Genomic DNA, 22388 nt, shown 5'->3' with positions numbered 1-22388 from the left:
TGGGAACCTATGCCCTCCCAGGCCCAATCATGTGAAATCCATAGATTAGGGCCTAATTTATTTATTTGTGATGACTTCTGGTACTCAGCAGTATAGTAAAATACACATACTTTAACACCTACCTACCTACCTACCTACCTACCTACCTACCTACCTACCTACCTACCTACCTACCTACGAGACCCCTCGTTCAAAGTCATTGAGATCTCTTGTCTAGCCATAGTTGCCAAAATAATAGGCAGCTGGGCATTTTTATACATGACCCTAAGCATGATGAGATGTTAATTTGCTTAATTAACTCAGGAACTACACCTGTGTCGAAGCACCTGCTTTCAATATACTCGGTGTCCCTCATTTACTCAAGTGTTTCCTTTATTTTGGCAGTTACCTGTTCATTCCTAGTCCCCTGTAGCTCAGTTGGTAGAGCATGGCGTTTGCAACGCCAGGGTTGTGGGTTCGTTTCCCATGGGGGACCAGTATGAAAAAAATATATGTATGCACTAACTGTAAGTCGCTCTGGATAAGAGCGTCTGCTAAAAATGTAAAACAATTCCTCTTTCTTGCCAGATGTTCCGGATCTGTTGATTTCATAACCTTGTTTTTCCAAAAGTATCAAGAAATTATATTTCAACATTAATATGAACATGATGTAGAAGAAAATGTATTGACATTGAAAACATTCTTCAACAACTCTCAAAATGTTAATATTGAGAACCAATGGCCTAATCAAAATGGCCTAATATCCAAATCTGAAACAAATAAAAATAATAAAAATATTGTTGAACAAACCAACAAAGAGCTAAAGTGCAATTTCAACATAACTAACATACTTCCCAATCAAACAATTAACATACAACAGACAAACCCTCTCAACCAACAATAACAGTTATTTAATTTCAATGTTTGATAAGAAATCTTGAAGATGTACTTCACTTCCAAGTTGATTCATTTTTCCTGCAAAGCAAAATCATTTATCATTACACTCAGTTTTTCTCTCTGCATTGTCAGGAAAGGCCCATAAGTAATAGTTTCACTGTTAGTCCACCTGTTAATGAAGCAGGTTACAAATAACATTTGATTTGACTCAAGGAACCCCTTAGATTCTAATCATGTTATTTATCTCCATATTGTACTATTGTGTTATCAAGTATGGTAAAAATGACAAGATGAGACTGACAAAAGGTACCTGGATAGTGGTAGAAATTGGAGCACCCTCTTGACAGGTTTCTCAATCTTGGTCTAAAGAAAAAAAGCACCCGAAAGATTCCATTGTCAACAAACCAAGTCAACAAACCCCAATTCATCACAAACCTATTCCTGGCAAATTAGAACACACTAAAGCCCCTTGCACAATGCCCATACAATATCCAACACATAGGGGCACACCTAGCCAACTCAGTTTTTTTGTTGGTGTTTGTTTGGCATTGTATGGGCAGTGTGCAACAGGCTGAACGGTCCCTGTATGTCACTGTACCTTTGGCTGCTTTACAGCGACTGCTTTACACATCCATCTGAACCTCTTGCTCCTCTCCTCTGTGTTCAGTGCTATGTAAGGGCTGAGGTCGACACCAGGATCAATGGCGCTGGATAGAGACCTGGGGCAAGGCAGGGGAAGTAGCATCAGTGCATGTTTTAGACTGGCTACATTGCAGCCGGCAACAGCAGACTGACTACTAATTATAATTTGGAGATTCGACAATCTGCTCAGACTGAGCAAGATTAATTGAACACAGCCTCATTTCCATACTCCTTAAACAGTGATTGACACTGCTTATGCACTACACGTTATGCAAATCATGAGTCCTATAGTATGATCATATAATTCTCAATCTCAACAGTAGAGAAATGTAAATGGTCTAGCCGCAGAACAGAGTTACATGCTGTTACCAGAGGGAGATGTTAAGAAATCAAGGAGAGGCCTTGGAGTTTCTCATTCATGTCTTCCAATCTGTCTGTTGATAAAATGTATCTGGGCCCAAGGTACTGCTGAGTAACTTTGATTTAATACAATAATGAGAGGAAAGTAGGAGGAGACTGAGGCCTTTAACATGAGCTAAATGAGTCATGTACATGGACAATATAGCAAGGGTTACATACAGTGCAATCAGCAAATATTCACACCCCTTTACTTTTTCCACATTTAGTTGTGTTACAGCCCTTATTTAAAATGGATTACATTAAGATTGTTTGTCACTGGCCTACACACAATGCCCCATAATGTCAAAGTGGAATTATGTTTTTCGAAATGTTTACACATTAACTAAAATTGAAAAGTTGAAATGTCTTGAGTCAATAGGTATTAAACCCCTTTGTTATTACAAGCCTAATAAATACGTTCAGGAGTAAAAATGTGCCTAACAAGTCACATAATAAGTTGCACGGACTCACTCTGTGCAATAATTGTGTTTAACATGATTTTTGAGTGACTACCTCTGTACCCCACACATAAAATTATCCGTAAGGTCCCTCAGTTGAGCAGTGAATTTCAAACACACATTCAACCACAAACACCAGGGAGCTTTTCCAATGCCTCGCAATTTTTGGTAGATGGGTAAAAAAAAATCTGATATTGAATATATCCCTTTAAGCATGGTGAAGTTATTAATTACACTTTGGAGGGTGCATCAATACACCCAGTCAATACAAAGATACAGGCGTCCTTCCTAACTCAGTTGCCGGAGAGGAAGGAAACTACTCAGGGATTTCACCATGAGGCCAATGGTGACTTTAAAACAGTTACAGAGTTTAATGGCTGTGATAGGAGAAAACTGAGGATGGATCAACAACATTGTAGTTACTCCACAATACTAACCCAATTGACAGAGTGAAAAGAAGGAAGCCTGTACAAAATAAAAATATTCCAAAACATGCATCCTGTTTGCAACAAGGTACTAAATGAATACTGCAAAAAATGTGGCAAAGCAATTAATTTTTTGTCCAGAATATAAAATGTTATGTTTGGGGCAAATCCAATATAGCACATTACTGAGTACCACTCTCCACAGTTTTTCAGGATACCAAAAAAAAAATTTGAATGGAGCTAAGCACAGGTAAAATACTAGAGGAAAACCTGATTCAGTCTGCTTTCCACCAGACACTGGGAGATTATTTCAACTTTCAGCAGGACAATAACCTAAAACACAAGGCCAAATCTACACTCAAGTTGCTTATCAAGAAGTTAATAGTCCTGAATGGCTGAGTTACAGTTTTGACTTAAATCTACTTGAAAATATATGGCAAGACCTGCAAATGGTTGTCCAATAATGATCAACAACCAATTTGACAGAGCTTGAAGAATTTTGAAAAGAATAATGGGCAAATGTTGCACAATCCTGGTGTGGAAAGCTCTTAGACTTAAGGCGTGAGCATGCTTCAGTTCGTCAACAGAAAAATGTGCATGAAAACGAGCCGTCTCTCATTGAATGACGAAGACTTTATTGAAGAATCCCTACTTTTGACCAATCAGTGACGAAGGAGCGTAGACTTCGGCTCCGAACTTCATCTTGCCTCCACAAAAACATGTGTGGGCTCGAACAGCCCAAAAAACCTCACTGAAGTCCAAAACAAACAAAAACAAAGTCACAAAATGTCACCATAATATATGCATGAACTCTTCCGAACTGTTTCGGCTGGGAAGCATGCGGATGCCTTTACCCAGAAAGACTCCCAGCTGTAATCGCTGCCAAAGGTGCTTCTACAAAGTATTGACTCAGGGGTGTGAATACTTATGTAAATGAGATATTTCTGTATTTTATTTTCAAAAAATTTGCTACAATTTCTAAAAACATTATGGGGTATTGTGTGTAGATTGGTGAGAGAGGGAAAAAAGTATTTAATCCATTTTGAATTCAGCCTGTAACAGAACAAATCAAGGGGTATGAATACTTTCTGAAGGCACTGTAGATATTGTTGTTTAAAAGCAATCCACATTCCTCCAGTGGCAAGTGTCCTGAGTAGCAGCAGCTGGTAGGTACATCTTGAAGAGCTCTTCTGTGATGCATGCATGCCCTCCCGAGTGGCGCAGTGGTCTAAGGCACTGCATCGCAGTGCTAGCTGTGCCACTAGAGATCCTGGTTCGAATCCAGGCTCTGTCGTAGCCGGCCGTGACCGGGAGACATGGCGGCGCACAATTGGCCCAGCGTCATCCAGGGTAGGGGAGGGAATGGCCGGCAGGGATGTAGCTCAGTTGGTAGAGCATGGTATTTGCAACGCCAGGGTTGTGGGTTCGATTCCAGAATGAAAATGTCTGCTAAATGACTAAAATGTAAATCCATGGTCCATCTCTGTTGAGCAATATCAAGGTATGTTTCTTATATTGTTGGGGCTATATTTTGATATTAAACTATTTTAAAATACCATATGATTATCTTTTGACATTTTCTCATTGGTTCACAAATACAAGCACACACACTCATATTGACCATATCAATCTTGAATTTAGTGTTAATTATTCACATACGGTATGTTCAATTAGATAAGAGGCACCACTGTTGTTGAAATTCACTCTTTATTACACAGTTACACTTTAAAGATACAGTCAAAGTTTCTTTCCTCTGACAGGGAAAACGGGGGAAAGTTAAATTCTTGCAAAATATTTATGAAAACTGGCGATGCACAGCATGTTCAGTAAGTATTTTTTCCTCCTTTTTTTCCCATAAACAAAAATAAATAACATTCTTTTCACATATGAAAATTCAAGAAAACTACTAGAACATAAAACAAGCAAACAAACAAAAAACAAAACACCAAATGGCAAGTGCAGAAATACGAAGAGCCCGATGAGTTTGTGTGTGTGCTGTTGACAGTTTGTGAGCAGGAAATTATCCATTGATATGGGCAATGTGCCTATGATTGTAAAGAGGACAACTCTTCATGATAGGCCACAAAAATTTGGAAAGAACTTGTATATTTTAAATCAGAGACAAAACAGAGCAAATATACAGAAAGCATGTGTAAAAACAGCATTTGTGACAGGAGGTTAGTCGCTTTTGCTAATTTAACCACTGCTGACAGAATCCTTATGATAAGGGCTTGTTATGAGAATGATCCTTTTTTTGTTTCCATACATTTGTGTCATTAAATGGGGAAGACTGTTAGAATGCAAAGAAATTACAACGAGGGTAAGGGAACACAGACACACACAGGAATATTAGGCTGTTTGAATACAGAGTTTGAAGTATTTGCATTTTAAAAAGGAGTCCCTTTAAGCCACTCATCCCTGGAGCTACAAAACACTTCTACCTCACTGCTCCTTGTTAAAATTATGTCTTTGTTGTTCTGTATTTGACCCAACATTTTATTGTACTTGTATAGTATTTTAGGGTTGTTAGGCTTATATATTTGATAGGGTTTGAAAGTGTTGCATCTTTAAAAAATGTCAGTGAGACAAAAATGACCATCTCAGTTCCTGTAATAAATGACCAGACAAACACAGCTGTGCATTGGTGGTATGAACATTCATGCACTAGGCTTGTTGGTCTAGGGTGGTGGCTGATATTGCTTTTAAGGGTTTGAATGATAAGAATGTAAAAGAAAATGGAATCTCAGAGCACAAATGAAAAAAGGAAGGTTTTAGTCTTAAATTCTTGACGACATTGTGTTATAGTATTTTAAATAGATGTATAAATGTACAAACATATAAAAATAAGCTTTGTACTATGCTCATTTTGTGTATCAACAACAAACAAACAATCCCATGGAACCTACGAATGAACGAATGTACTTGAATTGACATGATATCCTCTAGGAAGGAGGGCACACTCAATAGGCTAACTAAAAAAAAAGGCTATGTGAAGTTATAAACAAGGAAAAAGCCTGTACTTACAAAGTAGGAAAGCCCTGCTTCTTCTCTGGGCTCGTCCTCTCGTCTGACTCGCTGACATCTGTCTCATCTACACACTCCTCCTCTCCTCGTCTTCCTATCTGCTCTCCTCCTCTCTCCTCTGGCTTTCTGCTCTCCCTTTCTCTTTCCTTCTCTCCTGCTGGCAAGTTTCTTCTCCTTTCCTCCTTTCCCTCAATCACTGTCACTTCCCTGCTCCTGACCTGTACGTGGTTGGTCTTGTTCCTGGACAGTTCGACAAACGTGGTCTGGTTTACGTTCACGTTTACCACGCTGCTGTCCGACAGCCCCGGGGTCAGGATTGGAGATTGACCCCAACCGCTGCCCGGCCCTGACCCATGACCCTGGAGGAAGTACCTCCCTGACGGCCCTGTCTCCACAGGTCTCCTGGTTAGGCTGGGGAACGGGGAGCTGAAGACGACGGCCGTCTCTGAGGATGAGGGGCGGTGGAAAGGAACCAGTGGTGATCTGATGATGCTCCCAATCCGTACAACATCACGACAGGTGGAGACCGGTGTGTCCAATGCAGGTGCAGGCTCAGCACTCCTCCGATGTTGATAGATACTGGCTGATACTCCACACTGATACGCTGGCGTGGTGGCTGTCTTCTCACCGAAACTAGGTGAGCTGTACTGGAATGGGTTCCGGTTATGGATCTTCTCTTTTGTCTCAATGGGGGGGAACACTTGGCTCTTCAACCACTGCTCTGAGTCAGTTCTGGGCAAGCGGGTGCTGGGGCTTGGAAATGACCTGTTGCTGTGACCCCTTGCCATCTCTGAGCTGGCACTCTGGGGGGCATCACCACTTCCTGAACCCAAACTGGATCTCCTCCTCTTCTCTGCTCTGGCAGCCCCATCGGCAGGCTCCAGGGCTGTAGGATAGGAGCTGGGGGTGAGGGTTGAAAGGAGGCACGATCCCCTGGCTGTTTCTAGGGTGGAGGTGGGGTTGGGGTTTCCTGGGGGTGTGTTTGGAAAGACTCCTCTGTCCGGAACTCCTCTCTGCTCAGGACTGCTCTGACGAGGCGGGTCAGGGAATTGAGTAACGTCCATTCTTGGAATTTCAGCCAGCTGATTTTCCGTTTTGATGAGTTTCTCTGTGAGAGGGCCTGTAGTTTTGATGAGTTTCTCTGTGAGAGGGCCTGTAGTTTTGCCCTTGTCGTTCCCAATCTCCTTTCCATCTCCTGTTTTCACAGTGTTAGTAGAAACTTTAGCCTTTTCCGCCAGGAACTTTCTGATCTCCTGTTCAATGCTGTCGTCGCTGTCCACTGAACTACTATCTTCCTTTATCTGAAACACTACTGGGTTATTATCTCCCGATAGGCCTCCTACACCTCTTGTCCCTTCAGATCGGTCTGTCTCATTTGCCTGGTTGAGGGGCTCCTTCTTCTTATTGCTCTGTGGATGCTTTGACACATTCTTACTCACTTTGCACTTCTCTCTGTTGTCGTTCCCACTCTGGGCGGTAGGAGTTGTAGTGACTTCAAGGCTAGTTTTCAAAAGACTGGTGGTCTTGGGTTCAGGCTCCGTTCTGAGCTTCTTTAGCGGCGATGCTGTTTTTCTAGACAAATGCTCATCATCCTTGAGGCCCTTCCTTGACTTCAACTTCATATCTCTGGTCTTCTTTTTCAACTTCTTCTTTGTCTTGAGCAAGTCTTTTATTGCAGTGTCCAGGTCTTCGTCACTGTCCAGTGAGCTACTCTTCTCTCCGCTCTGTTCCCTCCTCCTCTCTGAGCCCTTCACTGATTTCAGTGGGGCTTTCTTCAGGGATGACATGGATGAGCTTGACCCTCTGTCATGCTCGGTCAAGGGTTTTGTGACTGCCTCTTCTTTCATTTTGAGATCAGTCTCTCGTTCCTCCTTGGAACCCTTCCTGCTGCTGCCTTCCTCTTTGCGCTTTCTTCTCGGCGTCAAAGACAGCCTCAGTGTTTTCTTCTGGGCAAGACTCAGTTTGGTGGTGTTCTCTGGTTCTGTCGTAGTGTTAGTTGCATCCGGACTTGTAGTACCAACAGCTGAATCAGGCCCAGGTGAGAGTTTGTGCATTTGGGCCTTCTGCTCGAGAAACTTCCGGATTTCCTGTTCGATCCCCTCCTCACTGTCAATGGAGCTCTCATTATCACTTTTATTATTATCATCAGGGCAGTTTGTGGAGATGAGGAGGGAAGTGGTGGTGGTGGACTCTGTGGAGCTGCTGTTGATATTGATAAGGCCTGCTGCTGCTGCGTTAGGGTTAAAGGCCTCTGGAATTTTAATGACAGCTTTAGAGATGTCCAGAATGGCCTCAGCACACATCAACTCAGCTGTGGTGGTAGTGATGGTGTTTACCTTCAGGGTGGCTGGGCCTGGGGTGGTGGTGATGGTGTTCACCTTCAGGGTGGCTGGGCCTGGGGTGGTGTGCTGCCCCTGCTCCCTCTCTCGCAGGGGCTCCACTTGAGTCGACAGGAGGAGGCCATTCCCTTTGCCTTTGGGGCTGCTAGCTGCTAACCTCTTTTTGATAAGAGAGAGTGAGGAACCTGGAGTTTGTGAGGGTAGATAGGATTTTACATCCCTAGTCTCAGGTTTCTTCTTTTTATTTTTAGACAGTTTGTGTTTTTTCATGGCCGCTGCCTGAGTGCTGGTGCTCTCTGGACAGTGCAGGGAAGTGGCTGCTTTACTCACTTGCTTTTGTTTGGGGGGTAGAGATAGAGAGAGCTTGGGTGCACTCTTCTCTTTCTGCTTCTCCAGCTGGTAGTGGCGGATAGCCTCCTCTATTCCATCATCGCTGCTGCTGAAGTCTGACTCCTCTTTGAGAAGAAGGGGTTTGGAGGACTGTCTGCCTCCTCCTTCATGTCTCTCTTCCTGCTTCTCCTGCTGGTAGCGTTGAATAGCCTCCTCTATGCCGTCATCACTACTGCTGCCACTGTCAGATAAGTGTTCCTCCACCTTCACAGCTTTCACCACAGGACACTTCAGTTTGTCAGAAAGAGGGTTTGAATTAGAGGGGCCTCTCTTCTCTTCGAAAGAGGACAGTTTTTTGACCACCGCTGCTTTGCTTGTTGTGTCCAATTTCTTAAAGGGATTCTCTTTGCAGGTGGGTGTCTTACTTTTTACAAGTGTTTTCATGGGTGGGGGTGTGGTGTTTTGCGTTTCTGTTTTGACACTTCTCGGGACCTGGTTGCTGGCAGTTAAAATCTTATTGCTGTCGGATTGTTGTTTGGGAGGTTCCGGAACGGTTGGAGGAGACTCCCTCCGCGGCATCTTGGGTGGCTGTAGAATATTAGTAGAAGGCTCTGGCTCGGCCTTGCGTTTGTGGTCATCCTTTTCCTTCAGGTACTCCTGTATGGCCTCCTCGATCCCTCTATCCACAGAGTCATCGCTGTCAGAACTCTGGCTCTCCGAATCAACATTTGAGGAAACTTCTGGCACTGCCAGCAAGTTATCAATGTGAGTGGCAGGAAGAGGGCCTCTGAATTTGGGCTTGGGCCCCATCACCACGTGAGGCCCCCTCCGGGCATTGTAGCCCTGGCCCTGGGAGCCGCGGGCTCCGGCCTCCTGTCCTGGTTTTCCTGATAGCACCTGGTTCCCCTCCGTCTCATCGCCCATGTCGAGTGAGGACTGGGTGCTCCTTAGGCTCTCTATGATCATCTGGACCTTCTCTGGGATGGGTGTTCCAGTAGTGGACAAGTCGCTGTCAGAGTCATTGAAGCAGATGGGCAGACCGCTAAAGCCTCTGGGCGGACCGCCACACGATGACTTCCATTCTGTGTGAATAGCCGCGACTGGAGTTACGTTCATCAAGTACATTCTAGTGTGGTGCTGGGGTGGGTGTGAGCATGGGAGCACATCTGCCTCCGACCACACTCACATCTTTACATCTGAAACAAAGAGAGAAACGAGAGTCAAAATACAGCTTTTGTATGCATATCATACAACATTCTTTAAGTATATTGTTCAGATAGTCACTGTAGGCTATAGGCTAACAATCATTGCATTTCGATTATGGATCTATAAAGGTCTACATCACATTACTGCTGACATGCTCCTTTATTGAATATCATGATTATTTCAATGCTTTTCAGAACTACAGCAATGCTGTAAGGGCATAGGCCTAAATTGGCAAAAATACAAAATCTGCCGAATATGAATGTCTTATAACTAATGAATCACTCAACCAATTAGGGTTATTCTACAGATAGACTGCGGTATGCACGAATACACTATTAAACTAGCAGCAGGTGAAGGGGCGGTCATGTGTAGCGCGATACTCAAACCCGCCATTCTGTATCTCCACTGTCTGTAGCCTACCAATGAGAGCGATAAACAACGTTGCCGACTTCCAAGGCTGCAGTAGACCGCTGAGGAAGGGCCGCAAGCCCGGAGAAGACCAAGCCTGGGCTACACAAAAACGACTTCACAAAAACGCCGATATCGTGTGATACACGAATAGAACGGGGATAGATGAGAAAATGTAAATGTATAGGCAGTGTATGAAGGTAGAAAGTCTAAATAGACGACAATCTATGTCCAAATTGTGATAGCCGTCATCATACATAATTTAACCCGAGAACGACAACACTGGATCCAAAAATAGTGTTACCATCCATACTAACTGCTAAAATTGAACTTTACCTGTGACAACATTAACATAGTCTGCATAAGGCTATACCTGATAAATAGGAACGTTTTCTTTCCAACAAAATCATTCACGTATGTCGAGGGCATTGTCTCCGTACCTCAATGCCCCGGTTGTCGCAACGCCACCCCCGGCAGTCCCCATATCCCTCTAGCCGCTCGGGCTGCACTTATGCCCAGTGTGTATCACTAGGAGACACCGCAGACCAACCATGTTCCTTCGCTACCCGGCCACTGATCTTCCAAACCCTCACTTTACGTTGTCATCTTCTCAAAGGACACGGGTTATTCGATAATATTTTTTATCACTAACAACGATATTAATTTAAATGTATAAAACATGCGGGATTCGGACATTTCATTGAACCTATTCGTTGTCTTGAGAAATAAGATACTTGCGGGCCTCTTCTGTACAACCGGCATTTTTCTGCGAAGAAAACCTTTGTATTGTGCACCTCAACAACCTCTATATTCACACATAACTATCCGCACAAGATATATGAGGACATCAACTTAGTTCAACTTACCTGCTTATGGTTGAATCACTCGTACACGTTAAATGTCCACCAGTTTCCCTAGTAGCTTCTAGCTAATTCTATAGATTTCAGCAGTATTCACACACAGAACTGACACAAGCAAACAGTGCACGGTCTCGAACGCCCCTTCCTCTCCACCTCCGCCAGCTTTTTTTTTAAAGGAACAGTAAAGGAACATAGCCTAACTCTCAAAGTTGACCAATGACTGTAAGGACTATGCTAGTTTATGTAACAGCTCCTCCTGATATTAACCTACAAACCATTTTATATACAGATATCATTGATATGGACAGATATATTAGACATTAATCAGGGAAGCCTAATTTAATTACAGTAGCCTATGATTTTACATATATAGGGTTTGGTTGTTTAGCATGCACAACTATGGGGTAAAACAGATGGGGTTGGCTTAGGTTGTTGACAACATGTATGCTATATTTTGTCTCCAATGTTTATTGAAAATATAAAAAAATACGCACAATGAGCACTTGTTGTCTCTCAAATACATCGTTACAGTTGTTGGTTAGCTAGCTAGCAATTTTTTTGCCATATTAGCATAGACGTGACATCAGTCAAAACACCTCAAAACAAGACATGGTATATATCAATAACAAGATAAAACTGGCTGAAACGAGCCACCTGGCCATCCAGAATCACAACAACACAACAACACGCTGACTTCTGCCCATGGAAGAGCGCACATCGTTTTCGTGACGTTGTCAGCTAACCCATCTATTTTACAAACAAAAAATGTACTTACATTTTAAGAAATATTGTGGCTAATGATATTTTGTAATAATTCGACCTTCAATGTGAAAAGCACATCACAACACCTCAAGTTAAAAAGTAAATAATCATAACAGTATGATAAGTTGATGCCACTTTTATTCCAACAAATATGTTTAATACAAAGCTACAGGTCCAAAAATTATACAGTTATACATTTAGTGCAGTTCAAAGTAGTAATAGTAGCCTAATAGAAAATAATGGTCAATCCTTGAGGTTTATAAGGTCACTCAAAAACAAAAATATGAATTGTCTACTATGTTCCATGCATTTACTGTAAATTGATGAAGCTACAGTAGGTAGATGAATACTACATGGCTATACTATACATATTCTGTATCTGCAGTTGTTTAAAATACCACCAGATGGTGCTGTATGCAAACATAAAACATCTATCTCGTTTTCTTCTCATCTGCTCCCCTCTCCTCACCTCTTTCCCCTTCATCTCTTTTCTCTCACCCTCTCATCACCCCTCTCTCTTTCTCTCTCTCCTCCAGCTCTTCTCACCTCCATCTCTTCCCACCTTTCCTCATCTCTCCTCTATTTTCTCTCTTTTTCTCACTCCATATTTTCACCTCGTCCTCTTCCTCAGGTGCAGTTTCACCTCAGGTTCAAAATACTGATTCTTCCTGTCTCCTTATCTTTAGCTTCTTTCTGCTATTTCTTCATCTGTCTGTTTGTCTGTTTCTCTCTGGGTGCATCCCAATAATCTCTCCTTCTTTGTGAAGTGTACACTTGTTCACTACTCTGCACAAATTTAAAAGCATTTGATTGGTGTAGGCATGGTCTAGACTAGGGGGAATTTACGATACCAGTCATTTCCTTTCAAATCCAGGAAGGTAAGTGAACAAGTGCATACTTCAGGAGAAAATAGAGATTATGGGAACAACTCCTCTCTCCCCCTATCCCCTTCCTCCCTCCTTCCTTCCTCCCTCTTTAATAATGATTCACTGGCTAGCTACTACTAGCAAGGGAAGGCAACTCTTTCTTGTTGTTTACAAAATGAAAATACAAAAATAAAAACAAGTTGCGGTGTTTATAAGAATGCAACACACACATTGTTGCAATTTCCTTTATTTGTTTGTGTGACACCACAGGAATAATATTTACGATGTTAGCATGCCACCAGTATTAATGAATGAATTAAGTATTAAGTATTAAGTATAAATGACATAATGATTCATGATAAAATGTTAGCTTCTGCGGACTTGTCATCGTTTGTTGACAAGGACGCCCTTGAAAATCCTTGATGGCCATTAGTAAGTGAATTAATGAGTTTGCACATCGAGCGAGAAAACACACATTTATTTTCCTCTCTGGTGAACAGATGACTTTGTTGTAGGTCACTCAGAGACAGATGTGAGAAGGGCTGATTTAGCGAAGTTTTGTTTATTTGGCTAAAGTTTGCAATAAATTGTCACACACACACAAAAGTGACCCTTGGCTGGCTGTGAGGACAGTGTCATGTCAGTTAAGAGCCAAAGTGGCTCTTCACCCCACTGTGTGTGTGTGTGTGTGTGTGTGTGTGTGTGTGTGTGTGTGTGTGTGTGCGTGTGCATGTGTGTTTCACCCCACGGCCCTCTCCTTACTTTTCCTCTCCCAGTCCACTCCCTTCCCCACAGTGTGATATTGATCGTAGGAGAAAATACAATTAATATCTCTCACAGCAGATTGTCTGTTTTGGCCAACTGTCCTTGAGGCCCCCATTTGACTTATTTTAATAGAATATTACAGAGAGAGAGGGAGAGGGAGGAAGAGAGAGAGATAGGGATAGGGAGGGAGAGAGTGGGAGAGAGAGAGAAAAAAGGGGAGAGAGAGAGAGAGAGAGAGAGAGATGCCCCCTCAAAATGTTCCTCTCCAGAAGAAATATTGAGTTGATGGGTTTCTTTCCAAAAAAGTCATGATGCACTTTGGAGTGTATCCAAGACGTTGTCATCTGGATGCTGTCAATAACAAAATAACAGGCCTAGTTTTTTCACCCCTAGAGCCTATAATGTTTATAATTAATCATCTGCATAGCTATACGTCAACTAAGGATCTCAAAGCAGTTTGCTACATGATAAGTCACCTTATCAGGAGTCTTTACATGGAAATGTGCATCAGTAAGTCACACATCTGTAATAAGACCACAACACATAGACACATAAGTTATTATCAGAGACATCATTATAAGGTGTTTCATTTAAATGAAAGGTTGTGAGAAAAATGAAGGGTAGACTTAGTCCATAGAGCTTTTAATAACAATTGTCTCTCAGTGCCTCTAGGAGTGTTTGTGAGTTTCCAAAGCCCAGAAACCGAGTTCCCAATGGGCCTGTGTCCCCCAGATGTCCCCAACATGTCCCTGGCAACCCCTCTCCCTTGCAAACCTTCTCCCCTGGCAACCCCTCTCCACTGGGTTCCAGCTGGAACATCATCCCTCATTAGGGACAGAGGATGACATCATCGACGGTCATTTCCCTCTCCCATAGGGTTCTATGGTTCTCTACATCTATGGTTTCTTTGTGGAACACCTGAAAACACAGGAGAGTTAGAGTTGGTCTTTAGGGGATCCTGTCCTCTCCTTACAGCTGAGGTAGACAAGTAATGAAGATACATTTGTTGTCGAACATGTGGCAGTTGTAAAGTAGTACTTATGAAAAAGCATCTTATATGTTGGAAATTACTAGTAGTAGTAATAGCCTACGTATTCTGGGTGACTTATAAAGGTAACCGAAAGGGGTTATTTGATGGGAAAGATCCTTTGGAGACAAAGATACTGTACCGTTCTCTTTATCCCCTTACTACACTCTTAGTAAAAAGGGTTCCAAATGGGTTCTTTGTGGAGGGATAGGGTTCTACCAAGAACCGTTTTGGTCAGAAGAACCCCTTTTGGAAAACAAGGGTTCTTTGTAAGGCAAAGGGTTCTACCTAGAACCTTTAACATCCTAAGAACCGTTTTTTGGAAGAAAGGTTTCTTTGATGATTCTTTGGAAGGCAAGATGGGTTCTACATAGAACTAGTGATGTTACGTTTGGTACTGGAGCTCTGAGGCATATGTCGAAATCACTAAGCAGCTACGTTCGAAGCAGTGTGCCGATGCATGTATCACTTTATCAGAAGTACGTCATCAATGACGTCTGAAGCTTCGTTTGATCATGTCCTTTTTCAAACCGTGTGTTGCAAAATGCGAGATCCCACTGATTTTGCTGTGGTTCCAGTGCTTTTTCTGATTCCAAGCTGCTTTCAAACACTGGCCTCTACTGGAAACCGCACTTACAAATATAAGTAGGATTTTATACAAAACATCTCACCTGCTGGTAGCTTAGCAGGTAGAGGAAGGAACTATGAAAAAATCAAGGATGTGAGTGTAAGAGGTCAAATCCTCTTGAAGGCCCACTTTTTTGAAAATTGCTCTTTCTGCACTGTTGTTCAAATAATATGATTTATTTAGTACAGTATAAGCTTCTGTCTTCAGCATCCTAAATAATGCCATAGACTCCATTTTTGAAAAATAGTCAGCTTGAAGACAAAAAAGGGATGTATGATGGAAGATGCAAACCTGGTATTCCAACTGATTATAGGCTACTAAAGTCAACAACTTACCGCTGCGCCACGGTGTTATAAGGAAAACAGCAGAGAAAAAAACCCTCTATCTGATAATCACACGCTGCTATTTATTGCTGACCAGCAGATATCACTAATGTGCATTGTGAACAGATAATGAAGCTCCAAGTAATGAACTGTTTTTCGCCACAATTTGGTGAAAGTGCCGAAGCCTTCAGAAAGCCTCAGCTTCCCATCACTACATAGAACCATATATAATATTTCCCAGCATGCTCTATTGCAGGGCGAATTTAAGAATTGTTTGTTTTACTGTAATATCTGTGTTTTTGCATGTACATTGATTGGTTGATTAATTTGATGCTACGCAAAGATAAATAACATACAGTTTTGTCAACTAATCCAATGTGTTGGATTTATAGCACCTGTTACTGAGATGGTTGTTCCAGTTTAGATGATTGAGCAGTGGAGGGGAGGACGGCTCATATTAATGGCTAGAATAAAGTCAATGTAATGGTATCAACCACATGGAAACCACATGTTTGCTACCACTCCATTGACTCCATTCCAGCCATTATTATGAGCCATCCTCCCCTCAACAGCCTCCACTGTGATTGAGGTAGACTCATTATTCAATATTCGCTACCCTGGCAGTCATTCTGAATTCAGGTTGTGTGTGATTAACATTTCCACTTTCCACTTTCCAGCCAATTGTGTCGAAAATAGGTTAATTAGTTGAGGCTTTGATCAACACAGTGTACACTAGTGGCACCTGCTGGTCGAAAGTTATTATAGATGATGTCCCACACGCTGTAGCTTGTGCGTAGAGTAGCCTTTTTGTCTTCTACCGAGACCAAAACCAAACCATCAGGTTGTTGTTCGGCGAAGCAAAGCTTCTGACGTCATTGATCACGTGCTTCTGATTAAGTGATACAGGCATCGGCACACTGCTTCGAAGTTAGCTGCTTAGCGATTTCCACGCATGCCTCGGAGCTCTGGTATCAAACGTAACATCACTACTTGTTGGATATCCTAACTCTGGCTGGATTCCAATAGGAATTAAACATCACTTTGCAAGCCAGCATAATGTGACTTGCAGGCCTGATGTGGCCTGTAAACCAGGAGATTCCTAACACCACTATGTTAGGTATGATTAGGCCTTCAAAGAAAGGCCTTATGATATATGTAATGTATTGTCATAAATAATTACATTTTAAAGGCTAATAAGGCTGGTGGAACCGTTCACAGAGGGTTCTGGGAAGAAGTCTCCAAAGATAAAAGTGTTCTCGGTAGAACCCTTCATAGATGGTTCTAGGAAGAACCTTTAGATGATAGAATACTTATTGGTAGAACCATATACAGGGGGTTCTTTGAAGAACCCTACATAGAGGGGATCCTCTATGGGGACAAACCGAAGAACCATGTATGTTTCTGCTTAGCACCTTTTTTTCTAAGAGTGTAACATTCACAAAGGCAGCCACAGACCTCTGTTCCACAACAACAACAACACAATCATCCATTCTACAGGGAAACTGGTGTATTTTCAACACCAGGAATCCTCCCACCCCCTCTCCCCAGGTTCCTGGTGGGATTTCCTGGGAAGGAGAGAGACATTGGATGACCCATGACAGTGATCGTCCCTGTCTCACTCTTCACCAGAGACTCATTTTAAATATCTGTTTTAGGGATATCCAAGCCTTGGCCTTGAAAGTAGAAGGGATTGTGAGCAAACGGGGATGAAGAGCAAATGAGAGGCAAGAAAAAAGCAGAAAAGGGAAGTTGAGATAACAAAAGGGAGTAAAAGATCGGGAGGAGATATCAGCGAGGTAGAGCGGTGTTGGAAAAGAAGGGAAGGCTAGTTTTGGGTCATCAGTGTGTTTTAATTTTATTTTACCAGGCAAGTCAGTTAAGAACAAATTCTTATTTACAATGACAGCCTACACCGGCCAAACCCGGGACAATTGTGCGCCGCCCTATGGGACTCCCAATCAAGGCCGGTTGTGATACAGCCTGGAATCGAACCAGGGGGTCTGTAGTGATGCCTCAAGCACTGAGATGCAGCGCCTTAGACCGCTGCGCCACTGTGTTGCAGCTTGTTAAGCACCAGCAGCTCACATCCACTTCATTCACACTCCACATGAAACACAAGCCAATCTGTTTCAGTCATCTCCACTCTAGGCTCGTCTGTAGCTCCTCTCAGCCTGTGACAGCCCTTGTCTGTGTGTGTGTGTGTGTGTGGTGTAGTGTGTGGTGTAGTGTGTCCTTGAATAGTTGGACTTCATTATAACAGCCCTGTTCTTGTTGACTGAACTTTGGACCTCCAGTAAGATGAAGGACTAGGTCAATAACATCATAACGGTCAACTTTTACGTGGAAGTTAAAGGAATGGTGCGTTAATGAACGTCCTCAGATTGCATTTGTCACCTTTAATACATTTGTTGTTCAAGGGAGAAAAGCATCCAATATCTGGATGAGCTTTGGGATGTCCAGGGGTAATATAACATTTTCTAAATTACAAAACTCCCCTCCCTCGAGTTCTAAAACTCCCTTGAAAATAAAATAAATCAGTTATTTTCCAACTAATTTCAAAGCCGCATCATACAACTTTTTCTTTCAATCTTTCCTTATTTTCCCATCTTGATTGACATCTTGAAGTCAATATTTAATTTCAGAAGTCAGTGAGAATATCAACCCTCTGTTGGAGTGGCATTTTACACACAGCGATGATCCGATCTTTTATGATGGTTGCTGTATAAATGGCAGGATTAACATCGATGTGAGTTTATGCCACATCCTGCTGAGTGTAAATGTTTACGTATTCGATGTGACTTTTACCCAGAATAACCCCATGGGGTTCAGACCTGGGATCAGAGTGAAAGGTTGTCTATAAAATATGCATGCTACGGGAGGGAGGGCCTGAGGTAAAGTGTGTGTGTGTGTGTGTGTGTGTGTGTGTGTGTGTGTGTGTGTGTGTGTGTGTGTGTGTGTGTGTGTGTGTGTGTGTGTGTGTGTGTGTGTGTGTGTGTGTGTGCGTGCGTGTGTGTGTGTATAAGTGTGTGTGAGGGGCACGGAGTCTTCCATAACGAGTTAGGCTGTGACACTGATTTAAAAGGGGCTTTCAGAGGTGCACTTAGCCAAAGCCTGAGAGACTACTGCTTATGTCATCCACAATTGGCCACTGGAACTAAAATATAACACACTCTTAGTCTGTTAGCAGAACCACACACAGCACTGACAGGAAGGTTCTTACAGAAAAACAGAGATCCTAACATGACTTGACTTGAACCACCCATCTGTGGTTTGCCCTATTTGACAAAGTAATAACATACAGACAAAAAAACAAACCATGCATTGCATTACAGTGTCTAAGAGCATTGATGTCTTCAAAAGTGAATGTAAGTTTGAAATGACAGTTTTTGTTGAGCACATGGTTTGGTGTACTACAGTGACTTTGGAAAGCATTCAGAACCCTTGACTTTTTCCACATTTTGTTACGTTACAAGCTTATTCTAAAATTGATTAAATTGTTTCCCCCCCCTCGTCAATCTACACACAATACCCCATAATGACATAGAAAAAACAGTTTTTTAGAAATTTTAGCAAATTTATTAAAAATAAAAAACGGATATATGACATTTAAATAGGTATTCAGACCCTTTACTCAGTACTTTGTTGAAGCCACTTTGGCAGCAATTACAGCCTTGAGTCTTCTTGGGTATGATGCTACAAGCTTGGCACACCTGTATTTGGGGAGTTTCTTCCATTCTTCTCTGCAGATCCTGTCAAGCTCTGTCAGGTTGGTTGGGGAGCGTTACTGCACAGCTATTTTCAGGTCTCTCCAGAGATGTTCGATCGGGCTCTGGCTGGGCCACTCAAGGACATTCAGAGACTTGTCCCGAAGCCACTCCTCCATTGTCTTGGCTTTGTGCTTAGAGTCCTTGTCCTGTTGGAAGGTGAACCTTCACCCCAGTCTGAGGTCCTGAGCACTCTGGAGCAGGTTTTCATCAAGGATCTCTCTGTACTTTGCTCCGTTCATCTTTCCCTCGATCCAGTCCCTGCCGCTGAAACACATCCCCACAGCATGATGTTGCCACCACCATGCTTCACCGTAGGGATGGTGCCAGGTTTCCTCCAGACAAGACGCTTGGCATTCAGGACAAGGAGTTCAATCTTGGTTTCATCAGACCAGAGAATCTTGTTTCTCATGGTCTGAGAGTCTTTAGGTGCCTTTTGGCAAACTCCAAGCGGGCTGTCATGGGCCTTTTACTGAGGAGTGGCTTCCGTCTGACCACTCTACCATAAAGGCCTGATTGGTGGAGTGATGCAGAGATGGTTGTCCTTCTGGAAGGTTCTCCCATCTCCACAGAGGAACTATAAAGCTCTGTCAGAGTGACCATCGGGTTCTTGGTCACCTCCCTGACCAAGGCCCTTCTCCCCCGATTGCTCAGGAAGAGTCTTGGTGGTTCTAAACTTCATCCATTTAAGAAGGATGGAGGCCACTGTGATCTTGGGGACCTTCAATGCTGCATTTTTTTGGTACCTTTCCCCAGATCTGTGCCTCAACACAATCCTGTTTCAGCGCTCTATAGACAATTCCTTTGATCTCATGGCTTGGTTTTTGCTCTGGCATGCACTGTCAACTGTGGGACCTTATATAGACAGGTGTGTGCCTTTCCGAATCATGCACAATCAATTACAGTTGGACTCCAATTAAGTTAGCACCCAGCCCCAGCCCAAGCCTTGTTTTATATAGATATTTCTCTGGTGGGATTTTCCAGAGGTTCTCTGGTTTAGTTCTTGTGTTTTGTTTGAGTAGTCTTTTGAGGTTTGTTTTTCCCTGCTGTTTTTTACCACTTTGTGGAGTTTCTTTTGTTTTTTGGAGGTTTTCCTCTTTGTGCCTCTTGGCTTTATTTTTGGACATTGTGGATTTAGTTTCTTTGCCTGAAGATTTTGTTCTTTCATTAAACCACCATCTCTAGTACAGCTGTGTCTGCCTCATCTTCTGGGTTCTGACAATTATTAGTGACTGTTTCTCACACCGGGTCGTGACAGAAACACTGAGCCATTATTATGAACCCAGAGGCAGCCAGTACCCAGGATCTTTTTTCCATGCTGTCCCACCATGAGGGGACTGTCCAACGCCACGAAGCTGCTCTGGTTCAGCAAGAGGCCTTAATGGCTAGATATTCTCAACTTCTGTCAGAGATGCTGACTTCCATAAAGCAGATTTCGGATCGACTTTCCCCGGCAACCGCTTCTGCTCCAGTTCATCCGATTCAAGGGCCCCTGGCAGTTAATCCCCTGGCTGAACCTCGTCTGCCGCCTCCCCAACGGTTCTCAGGGGATTTGAGTGTTTGTAAGGGGTTTTTCACCCAATGTTCTCTCTCCTTTGAGCTGCAACCATCGTCGTTTCCCACCGACCGGTCCAAGATAGCATATATCATCACCCTGCTGTCGGAAAAGGCCCTAGCCTGGGCTACTGCTGTGTGGGATGCCCAAAGTCCCTGCTGTGCCAGCTACTCTACCTTTGCTGAAGAATTCCAGCGAGTGTTTCAAGGTCCTACCAACGGCCCTGACTCAGCCAAACAGCTCCTGACTCTCCGCCAAGGTCGGCGCAGCGTGACGGACTATGCCATCCAGTTCCGCACTGTGGCAGCAGCAAGTGGCTGGAACGACGAGGCGCTCACAGTGTGTTTTTTGAAGGGTCTTTCTGACACCATCCAAGATGAACTGGCCACTCGGGAACAACCGGACAACCTCGAGTCCCTTATCAAGTTGGCTTCACGCATAGACCAGCGTCTGAGAGAGAGAGAACAAAACCATAGACCGCTCACCCTAGCTCCTATCGGTTCCAGCTCCGAGTCTCCACCTTTATCCTCGCTGGCTCCACCAGAACCCATGCAGGTTGGACGCATCTCCCAGGCTGAGAGAGACCGCCGGATGAGGAGCGATGCTGTCTATATTGCGGCAAACCGGGCCATTTCCGCTCCACGTGTCCCGGGCTCCAGGGAAACGCACTCTCCCGTGCAGGCCTGGGAGGACTGTAACGGGAAACATAACCTCCTCCCATCCATCCAACTCCCGCCTGCTCATTCCAGTTACCCTTTCCTGGGACGACCACGAAGTTTTCTCTTCAAGCCTTGGTAGACTCTGGAGCCGCAGGTAACTTCATGGATGGGATCTGGGCGAAGGAGAATGGCGTTCCTTCTGAACCTCTAAGTGACCCCATAAGGGTTACTACGTTGGATAGAAGTCCTTTGGGATCTGGACTTGTCACTCGTGCCACTACCCCCCTACGACTTTCAGTTTCCCAACACCAGGAAGTGATGAACTTTCATCTGATCTCCTGTTCGAGTTTCCTCTCGTCCTTGGTTATCCCTGGCTTCACAGCCATAACCCTCACATCGACTGGTCTGTGGGCACTATCAAGCAGTGGGGTCCTACGTGCCAAGCCACTTGTATCTTCCCGAGTTCCCAGAGTTCTCCTTCCGAGTCTCTAGAATCCATCGACTTTTCCCGAGTTCCTGAGTGTTACCATGACCTCAAACTGGTATTTAGCAAACAGAGGGCCACCAAACTACCACCCCATAGACCTTACGATTGCACCATCGACCTGTTGCCGGGGACCTGCCCTCCCAGGGGGTCGGATCTTTTCCCTTTCTCCTCCCGAACGAGCTGCTATGGATACCTACATCAAGGACGCTCTGACAGCAGGCCTCATGCGTCCATCTACCTCGCCGGCGGGAGCAGGGTTTTTCTTTGTGGCCAAGAAAGACGGTGGATTACGACCTTGCATCGACTACCGGGGACTCAATGCCATAACCGTCCGTAACCGCTACCCGCTACCCTTATGGCCACAGCCTTTGAGCTGCTCCAGGAAGCAGTTGTCTTCACTAAGCTTGACCTGCGGAACGCATACCATCTTGTGTGGATCAAACCCGGGGGACGAGTGGAAGACCGCTTTCAACACGCCTACTGGTCACTCGAATACTCGGTGATGCCCTTCGGCCTGACCAATGCTCGGCTGTGTTCCAAGTGCTCATAAACGATGTGCTTAGGGATATGCTTAACATCTTTGTG

At 43.7% G+C, this 22388-nt stretch overlaps 1 protein-coding gene across 1 annotated transcript; it reads right to left on the bottom strand.

The window, feature by feature from the left end:
- Nucleotides 1-641: 641 nt before the first annotated feature.
- LOC121541481 (protein phosphatase 1 regulatory subunit 26) lies at nucleotides 642-11091 on the bottom strand. The gene is made up of 5 exons (XM_041850518.2): nucleotides 10974-11091; nucleotides 5825-9689; nucleotides 1475-1595; nucleotides 1187-1239; nucleotides 642-954 (listed from the first exon to the last, which is right to left on the bottom strand). Exons 2-5 carry the CDS (start codon nucleotides 9616-9618, stop codon nucleotides 930-932), a joined length of 3993 nt encoding a protein of 1330 aa, XP_041706452.1. The 5' UTR covers nucleotides 9619-9689; nucleotides 10974-11091; the 3' UTR covers nucleotides 642-929.
- Between the last annotated feature and the right edge of the window lie 11297 nt (nucleotides 11092-22388).

This window comes from Coregonus clupeaformis, chromosome 27 (genome assembly GCF_020615455.1).
Source record: "Coregonus clupeaformis isolate EN_2021a chromosome 27, ASM2061545v1, whole genome shotgun sequence".
NCBI classification, from domain to species: domain Eukaryota; kingdom Metazoa; phylum Chordata; class Actinopteri; order Salmoniformes; family Salmonidae; genus Coregonus; species Coregonus clupeaformis.
This window is presented reverse-complemented; position numbering and strand designations above follow the sequence as displayed.